General features: G+C 51.1%; 1 protein-coding gene and 1 long non-coding RNA gene across 2 annotated transcripts; one reads left to right on the top strand and one right to left on the bottom strand.

Moving 5' to 3' along the window:
- Positions 1 to 731: 731 nt before the first annotated feature.
- On the top strand, positions 732 to 1,434 carry LOC117184947 (S-phase kinase-associated protein 1-like). The gene is made up of 2 exons (XM_033384200.1): positions 732 to 832; positions 895 to 1,434. The coding sequence occupies exon 2, from the start codon at positions 913 to 915 to the stop codon at positions 1,366 to 1,368; it is 456 nt and encodes a 151-aa protein (XP_033240091.1). The 5' UTR covers positions 732 to 832; positions 895 to 912; the 3' UTR covers positions 1,369 to 1,434.
- Positions 1,435 to 9,106: 7,672 nt separating this feature from the next.
- Positions 9,107 to 12,645, bottom strand: LOC26533353 (uncharacterized). Its single transcript, XR_001453256.2, has 2 exons — positions 12,450 to 12,645; positions 9,107 to 11,706 (listed from the first exon to the last, which is right to left on the bottom strand). It is a non-coding gene; the product is annotated as an uncharacterized lncRNA (long non-coding RNA).
- Positions 12,646 to 15,946: the final 3,301 nt, after the last annotated feature.

The raw sequence follows: 15,946 nt of genomic DNA, 5'->3' as shown, positions 1-15,946 counted from the left end.
ATTTTTCACATATTTTTTTTATCGATATGTTACATTTTGAAGTCCGAATTAAATTGGGCGGGAAACAGCTGTGCTCACCCAGATTTTCTGTTGAGCGCATGTTACAAGCACAGTCTGAGCTGTTACATGCACATTTGTGCTGTTATACGCAAAAATTTATTAATTGCCAACGTTCCGATAACCAAATCGGAATGCGTCAGCTGCTTACACCAAAACGAAATTTGTTGTTGCTGTGGCCAATTTTTTCCGAGTCAAATTTTAGGTTGGGTTAAAATAAAATTATTTATAAAGAAAGCACAAGTTAAATTACCCTGATATAGGTATCAAGTTTATGTTAATGCATCAATAAGTCATCTATTTTTTTCCTTTTGCAATTAAGGTTCGTTTTGTTGTATAAAAAGCCGTTTACTTTTCATTTCGTCAACGAAAATGTTTTCGTTTTGAAAACGAAGAAATCTTGCGGAATGGGAAAAAGAGAGCCCCAATTTATGTGATTTCAAAAGTAAATCGGAAAACTTTTGTGAATGTGAAAAACGGAGCCTGGCTGGGGAAATTATTTCCCCGCGATATTCCGGTTCTGAAACCGCATCATCACTCAATAAAAGAATCCCCTTTATGTAAATCAAAATAACAAATTATACACGATACTTTTCAATACATCGCAAGAAAAATCGATACATTGAACAAATATCGAGTAGTCTAGCATCGAGCATCGATACAGTATCGACATTTAACCCAAGCTGCCCATCACTAGTTCACAGCCTGTCACTGAAAAAAAAAAAAAACACGAAAAAGCAAAAAGGGTTTTCAAATTTGATAAATTGTGATTTCGGTAAGGTTTAGTGTTTGATTTTGTGTTTTATAAAATAAGTGCACTTCCCACCCGATCTACAGAACAACGAAGCTACCAAAATGCCGACCATTAAACTGCAGTCTTCGAACGGGGAAGACTTCGACGTCGACGTCAGGTTCCTGAAGTGCTCGGGAATCATGAAAGGCTTGCTCGAGGATGGCGACAAGGAGGATAAGAAGAAGGAACCTCTTGTTCTGCCGAAAGTGAATTCGGAAATTTTGCGCTTGGTCCTGATCTGGGCCGAGTACCACAAGGACGACCCCGAGCCGCCTGAAGATGAGGCTGCCTATGGGCGGTCCACCGATGACATCATTCCCTGGGACATCGAGTTCCTGAAGATGGAGCAGCGCATTGTCATCGAGCTAATGATGGCCGCCGATTACATGGATATAAAGGGTTTGTTGCAACTGATTGCCAAGCACCTGGCCAACATGATGAAGGGCAAGACTCCCCAGCAGATACGTCAGATCTTCAACATCCCTCGCTCCGAGATACCGAAGGGGCCCATGAAGTAGTGCGCCGCATCAGGGCCGGTGGAATCTTCTAGAATAGTTTAATCCATCCGCACAAACACACACACACAATAAAGACATGTGAATGCGAAGAAAGCGTCTCTCTGGCTATCGGCCCACTGTGCCGGACTATCGTTGGTGGAGACTCGAGCGCCGTGCCGTGCCGTGCCGTGCCGGGCCGCACGGGAGCCTAATGCGCCAGGGAATTAGTTTTCTGTATCCCAGGCGGGCGAGTACGTAATGCCATGATTTGAACTTTTCTTTCGCTACTTTGCCGAAACTGTAAAGCGGCATTAAAATGGCAATTACCGTTTGCGGGTGGGCGTGTGGTGGGGCGCGGGCCTAAGACGGACGCTTGGGTCAAGGCTGTACGAGGAGTATTAATGAATTAACATGGCCAAATGGGCTCGGACAGCAATACAAATGGTACTGCTCGCGGCTGGCTGCCTCCCTAGTGCTTTATGAGCAAAGTTTTGCAATAAAACCCCCCCCAGCCCCCGCCCAAAAGAAGCTCCACGTGTTCGGCATGGCGAGTGCGCTGGCAATTAGTCCCGGGGAAAGGATTGTGGATTGGAGACTGGATACTGGAGACTGGGGGGCGGGCTTCCGGGCTGCATCTCCATTGTGCTTTCTACGTTTCAAATGCATCCACGCAATTTGGGGAATCAAAGGGCCGTTAAATTGTACTACAGCGCATAACAAATTGGTTTTTTCGCCGGCAACATGTGCCCCAGACACTCGCAGACAAGCAAGCCTTTCGTTTCGCCTCGCCTCGCCACGCCACGCCTCAGCCCTGCGCCACCCACCCGTGCCCCCCAATGAAGGCCGCAGAATTCGGTTCTGGAAACTGTCAAGCCAGCCGCGACAAACGCTGTTGTTCCCCCGTCCTTCCGAGTGTCCTCCTCCTACTGGGAGCACATCGTTAATGTCATTGCTATTCTTGTGGAGCCTTGGAGCTGGAGCAGGAGCAGGCGTTGGAGCTGGAGCTGGCGTTGGAGCTGGTTGGCAGTGTCTGCCTGATATATTGTTATCATTTTAACAATGGAAATTATTTCATTACATTGTTTTCCGCGCCCCTTTATTATGTTAGACATTTCCCCCGCTCAGCCAGGCGGCAGGCGTTGCTTCGGGGGGAGGGGCATGCCCCAAGCGCTGATAGTTGTGCGGGCGCTGGCGGGGAGGGGGTTCGGGTTAGCCGCGTCTGCTTCTGTGGATTATCCATTTCTGTATCATTTGACGCCTATTAAAAACTTTCACTGACTAAACAAAATGCACAACCGAAATCGTTTCCTTTCCATTCGTTTCACTCGTTTCCTTTCCTTTCGTTCCGTTTCTTTTTCTTCAAATTTAATAAATCCTCGTGAACACGCTTTGAAGTTTTCATTTTGCAAACTTTGCTGGAAAATTGAAGGGAAACCAGTCGTTGATGATGCGACTATGAGATACCGAAGGATGTACATTTTCCAAAGGGAAATGCTCTCCTCTCCACAGCCAAATATACCCATTGCCCCACTACGATTGGTGGGTATCGAGAGGGAAATCCATGAAACAGAGCGATAAACAGATACAAGGTAAGGCCTCCTCCCTCCATCCGGGGGATGGTTGGATGGTTGGATGGTTACTTGTGGATTCGCATTTATTTCATTTGCATTTGCATTTAAAATGAAATGAAAATCCAGACCAGCATTAAAATATACACAGGCTGATCCGATCCGAACCAATATATTTATTTGGACATCATTAAAAGTGCCACATTTGAATGGAGATGGGAAGACAGGGGCTTGGGGCATGCGGCATGGGGCATGGGGCATGACGAAGACGCTGCGAGGATGACAGAGTCTCTTTTGGAGGGTTTTTGCTTGATATGCATAAATGTCAAAGTGATTACAATGCAGGGCCCGCAATGTGTTTATCGTTTTGCCACATGCTTCACTGCCCCCTGTGCGACGTCCTGCCCCTGAAGAGTGGCAAAAATGGGGGAAAAAAAAAAAGGGACAGCTCCAGGAGTGTGACAACGCCCTACCCACATCCATTCAGTCGTTCATTCAGTCATTCATTCGCTCACTCGTTGCTTACACGCCCATCGAGCACGAGGACGGGGCACAGTGGGGCAGCCACCGCAAAAGAGCAGCGCCCCGTGCCGGCCGGACGGCTGGCGGCGTCTCCGGGGGCACCGTGCCACAGTGGGCCCCGGATTCGTCTTGATGTACGCAGGTGCGCTTATTGACGCTCGACTGCATTTCGTTTGAGGACAAGCCGAAAATCTGAGGCAGCCAGATCAAAGCCAGAGGACAATCTCCTTGTCCTTGTCATTCGTCTGCCCCTGTCACCCGCCACCGCCCCCGCCCACCACTTCGTGGCAAGCTGTCTTCGCCATCGCCCTTTGCATAGATAGAACTTGTGGAGGGCCCTCTCCGAAAGCCGAAAGCCGAAACAGAATGAAAAGGCAACGTTTTAATATTTTCGGGGCACTCGAAAATCCTTTCCGAGCACATTTCATGGTCGCAGAACAATTTCCGGTCCGCTCTGCTCCGCTCCGGTCACAGTTGGGCGACAAGTATCCCTCCTTGGAGTCCTTGTTCGTTGGTGATTTGCAAGTTTTACGGTGAACTGAGGCGAATGGCTCTGCCAGCGGCTCCAAGGATTCAATAAAGCCTTAAATACATGCTCCAGAGTGCGGCTAAGAGCGTGCAACGACAGCTGCCACACTGGCACCGGCAGCACCACTCGAAAACAAAACCAGTTGGCAGCTCCATTTCCATAGACACACCGACAGAGAGAGAGACAGAGAGAGAGACAGAGAGAGACACCGAAGAGGCGTCTGCCAAAACACTTTGAACTTTTTAAATTTTTAATGAATCAAAAATGTTTTCACACTTTTTCGCACACTCCTCCCCTGCCGCACTGCCTCCCCTGCCTGGTGCCCCACCTATGCGCTGCATGTGTGCTGTCTGCAACATGTTTCTGTTGTCGATTTCCATTTCCAGCGGGAGCCAAAGGAAGCGCCAAAACAAAAACAACAAAAAAGACAGTTCATCAGTGGATGGTTGGATGGATGGATGGATGGATGGATGGATGGATGGATGGATGGGTTAGCGTCGACGTCGACGTCGGCCTCCACACTCTCGCCCTGCAATCCACAGAAATGTAATTGAACTTAATTCGATTTGGAGCGAGACAAGTTTTTTGACAGCTGCTCAAGTTCCCAAAAAGCTCCCAGGGGACAGTGCAACTCCTTTAAAGGCTTACCAACCAAAGGCTTTAAGTGGCACATCGGCCGGGCATGGCTCCTCTTTGTTTCAAATGCCTTTAAAGGCGGGCATTTTCGAAATGAAACTCATTTCAGTGACGGCGATTCGACGTCTCGGCGATTACATCTTTGCCTCAATCCAATCACTCAGATTATTATAGACTTATGGACCACCTACCATGTACCGCCTCTCGGCAGCCTCTGTGCCACCTACACCTTCCTGTAAGTGGCAGTCCGCTTCGGTTCGGTCTGGTCCACTGATGGTGGTCAATTTTTTCGCATATGTTGCCATGAAGTGAACCCTCAAGTGCAGCAACTTGAGCTCCACACAGAGCAACAACAACAACTATAACAATACAAAATACAACAATTTTCCATTTGCCATGAAAGGGCGGACGGGCACTCGGGCAAAAATAAAAATAAAATCATCCAAACTGCACCCCAAGGCAGGGCTCCGACTTGGATGGCTGCGTCCTAACAAGCAGTTCATTTTTCTGCCAGTCAGCCACACACAATTGCCTCAAGAGGCAGGGAGCAAGGAGCAGGGGAGCAGGGAGCAAGGAGCAGGGACCGGCCCGTGGCCCATGGAGTGGGAGCATAAATATTTTCTATGGCATACAGGGAATATGATTTGATTTTACAATTACACGAATTTGATTGCATCTGCGGGGGCCGGGGCCGGGGCAGGGGCCGGGGCAGGGCTCCCGAGAAGAGAGTTAGCTCCAAATTTTAATTGGTATTGGGCCCAGCCGTAATGGCCCTGCGAATCTCTCGCTGTGTGGAACCCTTTAACGAACGGCCATCCATCGATGGCAGCTTTACTTTCGACACACAATAACCATAAATCTGAGGAGCTGCGGCGCCTTAGTCGGAGTTTATTTAAATGCCCAAAGACCCTGTCGTCTGGGCCCCTGCCCCTGCTGCCGGTATCTGGTAGCTGCATCTGAGAACGTCTTCGCCGGCTAGCAATATTTTTGCATTTAGCAATATTTTCAAGAGCGTTGTTAATTTCATGCCCGAATGGTCCGTGTGTTCGCAGGAGTCTTTCCTGCTGCTCCTCCGCCCCTGCCCCCTCCTCCTTCCGAGGACTTTGGAGAGCAGGACGGATTCCGTTTCGGCCATGTGTAAACCAAAGTTTGCTCTTCGCCGGCTCTTCGCGGGGAAGATAGAGAAATGAAATGAAAATTGCGCATAATTTTGCATTACTAATCTTTAATTCCTTGGCAACTTTTTTAATCATTTCCTCACCTATTCGGTGGGGGGCGGGGGCTCTCCCCCCCCACGGATAATAAGCCGCGCCTCTAAATTAAAAACTTTTCGCCCTCGCCGGGCGATTTATTCTGTATTTTTTTCCGCCCCCCCCACTAATTGCAATAAATTTGCGTTAATAAACTGAAACCGAAACCAAAATTGTGGCAAATTGCCAACGGCAGTGGCCAGGCCGCGGGCCCTGCAAAGTTTCGGCCATAATTAGAAATATATTAAAAAAATCGTTGTAATTTCCCCGAGAAGTGCGTTTCATTAATGCAAGTCTTAAGCCAGGCCCACCACATAGGCAGGAAATCGGCCAAAAAGGTAGACTATATGTCCGTGTTTTATTCATTTGCTGAAGAAGGCCTCCTTCAGAATGCAAGTTACGAGTGCTTTGGCTGGACTATCTTGGAGATAAATATTGTATACCCATCGGATCCTTGTACTGAGAGGGGCTTGCAGAGGGGTACAGAGAGTGAGTGTCTTTTGTTTTCTTAAGTCCAAGCCGGAATCAATGTAAAATAATTCATGATTACGCTGACCAATCAATCAATCAATCATATTGTGCTCCGCTCGATTGCTCTCGTCGGCAGATGGGTCGTCGTCGGACGGGTCTCAAGAGCCTGGAATCGAGTCCAATTACGGCTCACAGCAATTAGCACGGAGGGAAGGCCACTAACGGCGATTAGTTGACTTTTGCGTCGATGCTTTCAGAGTGATTAAAATCGCACAATGGACGGACGAGTCCAGTCCGCAAGATGACCGGCGAGGGGCTGGACTGGGAGCTGAGGACGCCTTCCGGCAAAAGTAAAACCACACAATGCCTCACATTTGCATACCACTTTGAACTATTCAACCGAAGGGGGATCGGGAGACGGGAGAGAGAACCCTTGACAGCAGCGAAATGGGAGGTGAATGGAGGTTTTAACCCGTTGACTCGACAATTTTGCAAAATTAACCTCAAACTCGACAACGGCCTCAGGTCACGTTGCAACGTCCACGTAAGTCACTTGGGTCTCGGACCTGCCTGCCTGCCTGTCGCTCCACCTCCTGCCTCATCAGTTGCGGCGTTGGCATAAATTTAAAGAGCACCAGACAATGGCAGGGCCAGTGGTCGGTTGCTCGGGGGGCTCAGGGGGGTCAGGGGGGGAGGACTGTGGCCGCCTCGTCAGCTAACTAATGATGCCCCAAATTGAATCTAATCATCATTAACAATTACACAACGTAGCTGACTCGTGTGATTAGGCTGGGGGGCGGGAAGCAGTGGGGCGGGGAGGCAGCTACCGAGTCCACTCGACCATTAAGTCTAATCATATGCAAATAATTAAGCGCAGTGTGACACGAGACCGGGCCACACCAGGCCACACCAGGCGGCCCTGCCAGGGCATGGTTCAGCCGTTGAAATATCTCCCAGAGGTCCCCATCGTGCAATTGTCGCCTATACTTTCAGCGATTTGCTCCAGTGAGTGCTCCTGCTCCTGCTCCTGCTCCTCCCCCCAGTCGAGTGCGTGCTTGACCAGATACGAGAAAAGACCAGTCATCGGTGGTCCTGCCTGCTGCCTCCTGCCTCCCCCCTGCGCATCAGTCTGTTTGAAGTGCCTGCTGATAATGCACACACTCGGTTCAGAGGTGGCTAATAAATTTGAATATTAATTGTCCAGTGTCTGCTGCTGCTGCTGCTGCTGCTCCTGTCCGGCTCTGCGGTTGCCACCCACTTTCTTCAGAGATTAAAATGCGCCACTGCCGGCCCATCGGGGGCTCCCCTCCCCACCCCCCGTCGTCATATTGGTAATTACCGACTGGAAAATGTTCAGGTGAACTAATTGGATTGCTGGCACACAGGCGCAACGATGATTGGACCGAAGGGATTGATGGCCTGGCCAAGCAGCCGGCCCAGACAATTAACATCTCGAATTTTGCTGTGGTTTCATCGGTCTGCCGACACATGTCTTCCCACTCAAGACTCGAGATTGAGATCTGGCAGGAAATCTTTAAGCAAATGTAAACGAAAATGCAATCACAAATGCTGGGATTTCAAGAAAGTGGCCCCCGGTCCCGGTCTCGGTCCCGGTTCCGCCGTTATTACCTTGGCCGCTTCATTAATAAGCCGTTAATTGCCAACACGTTTTATGGGCACGCCCCCGAAGGAGGCATTTCCGTTTGGGCCTGGCGCAAGATTTATGCGATCCCAAGTTAATAATTTAAATTTTGATGCCACCCCAAGGACCGGGTCCGTGCACCGTGCACCGAAAAAACGTATTCGAAAAAGGCGCCACACGCCGCATGCCACAGATAAAAGTGCAGCAGAACCAATAAGTCCGGACAGAAGCCGAGCCCGGCAGGGAGGCTGTCCGCCGGATCGTAAAAAACGAAACGAGTAGCCGAAAAGCTCCACCCAGGCCCCAGCAGTGGGTTCGGCGGTGGTGGCGGTGGTGGGGCTGCTGCCACGATTAATTTTACGCTCCACTGTGTCAAGCTGTTGTTGCTGGCCGCACGGATGGACTGGGAGTGGGGCTGACATTTGCATTGCCTACTCCAAGGGGCGGGACACGGGGCACGGGGCACGGGGCATGGGGCACGGGGACTGGGGCTAACCAATAGAACATTTTCCGTTTCCGTTGCGTTGGCAGAAATGTGTTCCCCCGAAAACTCGTTTCCTCGGCACGTGTGAAAGGTCCTGTCCAGGCCCAGGGCTCCAGGGCTGGCCCTCCAATTGCGGTGACCCCATATCCGAATCTCTGGGACTCTCGGATCCTGCCACTGGCCCTGCCCCTGCCCCTGCCCCTAAATAAAAATACGATTTAATAGCTAAATTACGTATGTGGAAAGGGGAATGGAAATGGGAATGCATCCGTGTCTGTGTGTGTGTGTGTGTGCCTGTGTGTGCCTGTCTGTGTGTGTGTGTGTGTGGAGGCATTTCTGCTGCGTTAGGCAACATTGTGGCGCCTCCACGAGGGCCCTCCTCCTCCATTGACCTCAAACGTTTGCAGCCCTCGACTGATTGCATTGTTCCCCCCCCCCTCCCTGCCCCGCACAGGCCCCTCTGCACTCTCCTTAATTTTTTAATTGCATTAAATAAAAGCCAAATAATAATTGCATAATTGAATGAGCGCCGGACATTCAAGAGGGGAGCCGCCTTTCGTTTGTATATTTTCCGACATTCCACATGCCACATGCCGCAGCGGAAAGAGCATTAATGAGGCTGTAATTGTTCAAGTGTGGCCAGAGAATCGAGAGATGGAAGATCAATGAATGGAACATCGCTTTAGGGCCGGCGAGTGAGCCGGGGGTCGCGGGAGTACCCTTAATATTTATTTAAAATGGTTTAAGAGCAATCCATTGATTGACCCATTCAGGGCTCTAACAAAATTTGTTTTCCCCCGACCCCTGACCCCCTGACCCCCTGGCTACCCACCACGACCACCCACTAAATTGCATTCGCTGCATGCCACCGCCGCTGCTAAGCGCCCCAACAAAGTGTCCCCGAAAAAGTCATCGAAACGAAAAACAATCTGCAAAAACACTTATAAAAGTTGACAGGCGTGCAGCGGACAAGTTTTACGAGGAACTCGACTCGTTTGGCGCGTCACAAATTTGCAACGGAGCTGTGGAGGCACAGCTGGCACACCGCACCGCTCCCCACCATATCCCAGCAGGGGCAGCGCCACCCAGCCAGGCCCCACAAACATTTACAATTTATTGCACATTTGCCTACAAAATATCACCCAATTCCTGGCCAAAAGGGGAGCGCATTTAATGGAGTATGCAGCGGGTCCCAGCCGGGTCCCCCCCCCAGTCGGGCCCCGCAGCCTGGATGGATGGATGGATGGGGGCAGTGGGCGTGACATTACAGCATGTTCCATTGCACATTTGATGAATTTATTGCAGTTTAGAATTTTTTGCACATTGTGCAGCAGTTGCAATATCGTCCCATCGTCTCCCCCCCCCCACGCCCCTCCTCCGTGCCGACAAGAACTTGCAAAAAAAGTTGGCTGCCCGGGGGGGCGGTGACTGTACTTTTTTCGGTGTGGCTGCACTTTGGGCGCCGATGAAACTGTCAAAACGAATGTTTAGAACCTTATTTATGGTTTGGCTCGTGATAAGCGTGCCATGAAATGAAGTTTGCGCTTCTTTTGTGGAGGAGGAGGAGCTACGAGCTGGGAGCTGGGAGGACTCCCAACCATCCTGGCCGCTCGAGAGCCCGAAAGAAGCTCCAGTCATTAAATCAGGTTGCACAAATTAAGCAATTTCAAGGTGTCCTGCTCACTTTTCGCTCTCTCGCTTAATTACCCACTGATTACAGTGCCGGAAACGGGTCCGGGTCTGGGTCCGGGTCCGGGTCTGAGTCCGGGTCTGAGTCCGGGACCTGCCACTTTCTTTATAGCCCGGCTAAGTGGTATTTACGTTTTAATTTAACGCTTCTGTTTCAGATCTCCTCGACTCCTGGCCCAATGCGCTTTCGGTTTCAAGAAATGCAACACACAAAAGGGCCAAAAGCTGTAAAAGCAAAAGCCAAAAGGAGACGGAGACGGAGCCCCAGCCAGCGCCAAAGCCAAGGCAAGCCGGAAGCCAAGGCTAAAAGGCTTTAAGCCAAAAACCGAAGACACTCCCTGCGGCTCTGGACATTACTCGTACCGTCTGTAATTGCTGCGGCCGTTCTGGCAGGACTCCCCTAACGACAGGACCAGGCCGGGACCAGGACCAGGCCGGGCCAGACGACTCCTGCTTCCGTCTTCGTGGCGCCCTATTCAAGTGGTTTTTGATGACAAAATGAAAGGTAATTTCAGCGAAATCTTGCTCTGATTTTCCCTACTCGAGAGGGGTGTCCAAGACAAATGACAAGTTATGCCCGGGGGGCAGGGGCCGGGGGCCGGGGGCAGGGACAGCTCCCAGACAGCCGCCGGTCCTCGAGCAGTAGGCCTTTGTGGGCCCGCAAATTGGCCTCGCCCGGAAATCTCCATCAGGAATGTGCGAAATTGTTGCGAAAATGTTTTTCGGACAACAGGAAATTGTGGCAGCATTAGGGCTAAGTGGATGGCCCCCCTCCGCCCGCCAGATGGAGGGGGGGGAGGGGGGTTGGATATTTTTAAGTAATTACTGCTGTTCCCATATCGTATCCTGTATCGGTAGAAGTCTTGTTCAGAAACTTTGCTCGGATTGCGGTTGCAATTCCATTCGACATCCTTTTGCCCTCGCAGGACGAGGCGGGACGTGGCAGGACGATGCATTCGCTGGCGCTGGCGCTGATGCCGGCTTTAATCAGCGAGCCTGCGGCCAGAGAGCAGTGCTCCCATTAAAAACGAAGCGAAACAAAGGCCACGACCAAGGCCCATCCCCGATTCCAGATCCCAGATCCCAGATCCCAGAGCTCCCCGTTTGGGGAGTGGGCGGGGGGAGGGGGCTGCCTCGCATCTGCCATATCTCCAACTGTCTAACTCCGTGTGCGCGCGAGTGTATGGCGGTAAATCTTTATAAGCGCGAATAATTGGTTTCCTCATTTAATGCGAATGGCTGGAGCGAGCTGTCGGGGCCGGGGACGGGGACGGGGCCGGGTCCGGGGCAGGCTCGTTGCAATTGCCATAGAAAATGCTTCACAATAAACATTTCTTTTGCCGCTTTTCCCCGGCCCCTGCCCCCATCCAACCAGCCGGCTGTCAGAACAAACAGCAGGAGTCATAATATTGCAACAGCATCGAGTCGGATCGGGATGGGTGGCATCCCTGCCCTGGCAGCAGGCAGGGGGGAGGCCAGAGCTCAGACGAGGCGAGGCGTCAGCTTTGACTTGGTCCTGGTCGTGGGTCCTGGTCCTGGGTCCTGGGGCCAGGGCGCAAAAGAAATTGCTGGAAAAAATTAATTGCATTTTCATTATGTTGACTGGCAGCAGAGTCAAAGGGGAGACCAGCAGGGCAGCAGCAGCAGGGCAGCGATGAGTGGAGCAGACAGACAAATGACATGGATATAGGCGCTTATTTTTTACCCACCAAAGGGGGCCGGCAGGACTGGGCGGGGGAATGGCAAGGACTAAACTGTCGTTAGCTTCAATTTGGTTGGATGGCTGATGGGCAAACGAAAGTGGACTTGGCTTAGATGAATGCGGCCAAGGAACAAAGACCCCCCCGAGGGGGAGACACGCTAAGACCCCGCTCACCTTATCGATGATTCTCACTCCGATTCCATGGAGTGCTACGTGAAGAAATGCCCGCTCTTATCGGCGAGGTGGGGCGATATTGAATTGATTTCGCCAGCAGCAGGTTTCTGTGAAAATATAGAACCAAATCACCGCCGCGATAAGCGATAAATCACATGGCATTCGGCGAAGAGGTTAGGTGGCGGTGCGGTGGGGGCCATGAGATCAGACAGGGAGTGGATCCGAGCCCCACCTATCTGTCGGCGAGCGATGATTCACTCGACCGATGGACAGATAAAGAACTTACGATATGTGGGGGGATGGGGTGGTGAGGGGTTGGGGAGGGCTGCTCTATAAGATGTCAACGGGTGTTTGTCGAAAGTAGAATAGAAGAATCTCACAGCGGATTGAATGGAACATGTGATAAGCCTGCTATTCTACTTGCCAAATACACACCGATCGTGCTAGCCATATCCTTGGGCACACTATCGTCAGCACGGAATATATTTCAGAGCAAAAAAAAAAATGAGAAAAAATATATATCACTGCACATCGGCGGAATCGCACTGCACACCGAACGCACTGCACACTTTGGAGTTCAATAACGAAATAATGACATATTTTCGTAGATATTGCTTTTTATACGATACTCCTTATCGGGCGGAGTGTTGTTTTTTATTTGCTTTACCTTTCGGCAGCGACGATAGTGTGAGTGCGAGGCAGATAACTGGATTTGGATTGGACGCTCTTATCGATACCTCCGTAGCACCGTACCTCCCCGTACCTTCCCGTACCTCTGCTCCGTGGTGACTCCGTGTCAAGCCAGATATGACGAGCCCGTGAGGAATGTGCTAGTGTGAGTGTGCGTGTGCGTGTGTGATGGATAAATAGACATCTAATAGAGCCCCACAGAGACAGAGCCAGAGACAGAGCCACTGCCAGATAGCAGGGCAAACAGGTTGCGATTCATCGATGGGGTTAATGCTGCCCGATTGTCGGGAGCTGTCAATATCTGGCATTGGGGATATCGAAGGGTATCTGCTGCCTGGCGACCGACCGACTGATAAGCGAGGTCCGAAAACAGCCGACCAGCTTGCAGCGGTTTCCATCTTGATACGAGAGCACAGAGCAAATAGAGCAACCGAAAACCGAAAAGGGAGATACGGAGAGAGAGAGTGTGTGGGGGGGGAGTAGGGTAGGGAATAGAAATTGTGTAAAAAGGTCGTCCGTCGATAAGAAAACCCCCAACCCACTCTCTCTCGCTCGCACTCACGTCTTTCCGCGTGTGTTTGTCGATCGACAGCGGTTGTTCAGCGGCTTCTACTGCGGCACCTACGGCGGCGCGGCATATGTCGCCAGAGATAAGATACAGCAGACGGGCAGACGGGCAGACCTTCGATACATGACGATCCAAGAAGTCGCCTGGAAATTGGAAATTCGATTTCATGGGATAATCAAATATTGTAAATTTCCACACATTTTACGATGCCCGGTTCTACGATTGTAATCTTTTCCTTGCTGATAAGGGCTAGCTCCCCCCCACCCCCCTCCTTCTGTGGAAGGGCCTGTGACTATCCGAGGCATTAACCCACATTTCTTGTCTTATCAATCGATGGCCTGGTCATTTCCGCCAACTATTTCGTGCAGCCACGACACAGAAATGCTATGTATCTGCGGTTCTATTATATAACCCCCAGTTGGGGCCACATGGCCATCGAAGACGAGAATTCCGGGTAAACAAGCGCCGAATTTCTTCATTTACGATCCCGTTTCACTCTGCTTTGGGGCAAACGAGAAGTACGAGCTGCTATCTTATCGCGATTCAAAGTAAAAAAAAAAACCAACGACTCTACACGATAGGTAGGTGGCAAGCACTAGCTAGCCCCCCTCCGCCCCTCCGATAAGCCGTGAGTAAGGTGGAGAACCTGTGCCTGCACGACGGGGGCCCACAAGGGCCAACACAGGGCCCCAAATCCAGCAGGTCATTCCTCATCATCGCACTAAATTTAGAATGCCTTCACGCCGTATCGATATCATCGACGGGCGGCGACTTATGCCTACAATCTTTATTTGACTTTGTTGGCGACTTGTTTTTTGGGCAGCAGTGTTTCTTTATGGCCCGGCTCCGGCTCCGGCTATAAGTGCCTCCCCATTGTTGGGGCCCATCGAGAAGTCGAGTATTCTGTTTGCACGTGTTGCAGGGGCCCCGCAGATTCGGCTGCAAGTGCAGCCTTCGTCTGGAGCACTTCCTGATTGGAAGGAGTGTGGGGGGCGGGGGGTGGGGCCATGTCTTTAGTCATTAACGAGCTCTAAGAATTTAATTAAATTTCTAAAACTGTCTGACCGATGTCGATGTCCTTCTCAAAGAAAGGAAGGAAATCCCCAATCATTTTTGGCAATATTCGCACGTAAAATTGATTAAAAACTACGTGTTCCGATTGCATAATCAATCCATGCCCCATCCCCCATTCCCCTCCCCCCCGTCACAAATGTTGCACTTGACAGCGTGCCACCCCCTCCGAACAATGCAACACATTCATAATGGTGGAGGGGCTGTGGGTGCGAAGGGGTTCCGGGCCCGAGGAAAACTCTCTCTCTCTCGGGCTCGCTCGATGATAAAGAAATAATAATTTCCGCTTCAGGTGAGTTGATTTTCAATTTCCGGGCAAGCAGCGAGAGAGCAGATGAAAAATTGCTCAACTCTGAACCGCAGCGTACACGGCGTAGAGATTAAAGTGCCAAAGGTCGTGGACCGCTAAAAAGTAACACACACACATCCCAGGGGGGGGGGGGGTGGGGGGCTGGTGAGGGGGGGCAGAGCATTTTCACCTGCGGCAGCTTGCGATGAAAAATCGTTTAATGACACCATTCACACAGTCAGGCAGTCATCCAGTCATCCCGGGTCTCCTGGGGCGTCGAGGGAGACGGGAGGCCTTCTGTCTGTCTGTCTGTCTGTCTGTCTGCCAGGCGGGTGAGAAAAATGCTGCAGGCAACAATTGCAGCACTGAAATGGGAGCATCATTTGTGTGGCACCCAGCCAGCCAGCCAGCCAGCCAGCCAGCCAGAGCATCATTTGTCAGGCTCTCGGCACAGCAATTATTTCCATATACATTTCTACTCCACGCTGAATACCCCCATTCACTGTGGAGAGTCTTCTATTCCTTCAATGCGGGGGGGAGGGGAGGCGATCGGCCATCAATCAAGGGGCCAAGAGAGGCAAACTTTCGCTGGGACTGTACCGGCGCACTGGGCATGCCCGTTTATATACCTTTCCCCCATTTATATTATATGCGATCGATCGCCTGGAAGTTGGTTTAATTTAGAGCCGTCTATAGCCCCGATAAGAGGCTAGCGGGTACACACGAGTAGACGGGTTGTACGCCCGTCTGAGGGTGTGTGCGTGTTCTACTTTTAACAAGTGATTTCGATTTATGATTAGGCATTTGGACATGGGCAAACAACAACTTATGCACCCAGAAGACGGGCAGATAATGTGGGGCCTCGATATGTAAGCAAGGGGGGCCTTCCTCCGTCGAGTGGAGGTCTCTTTGGTGGCGGGGGGGGGCAAAGGTCGGTCCCATATCACTCAGCCTTAACATTTGCTAATTGTCGATGCATCTCGTGTGTCAATTTCGGATTGGCAGCAGCGGCAGCAGCAATTTTAATCAATACCCAAAAACCGCACAAAAGTCAACGTCCACACGGAGGCTAATGGGCGTGGTCAGACGACACCCAAGTCCTAGCAGGAGGAGTGGCAGGAGTGGCAGCGGTGGGAGGCCCTTTTGGATGCCGCAGCACGTAGAGCTCGTTAGACATTTTCTTAAGCTAATATTTTCACAGAGCGCACGGCGACACGGACACGGACACGGACAGGGACAGGGACACAGAAGGGACACAGAACGGACCAGGAGGAGATTATTCAAATGATTGGAAATTATCATGTGCCTGCAACC

This window comes from Drosophila pseudoobscura, chromosome X (assembly GCF_009870125.1).
Source record: "Drosophila pseudoobscura strain MV-25-SWS-2005 chromosome X, UCI_Dpse_MV25, whole genome shotgun sequence".
Lineage (NCBI taxonomy): Eukaryota > Metazoa > Arthropoda > Insecta > Diptera > Drosophilidae > Drosophila > Drosophila pseudoobscura.
This window is presented reverse-complemented; position numbering and strand designations above follow the sequence as displayed.

What these genes read in the sequence shown, in the direction of transcription:
- LOC117184947 (XM_033384200.1), top strand. Translation starts at nt 913, where the DNA reads ATGCCGACCATTAAACTGCAGTCTTCGAACGGGGAAGACTTCGACGTC.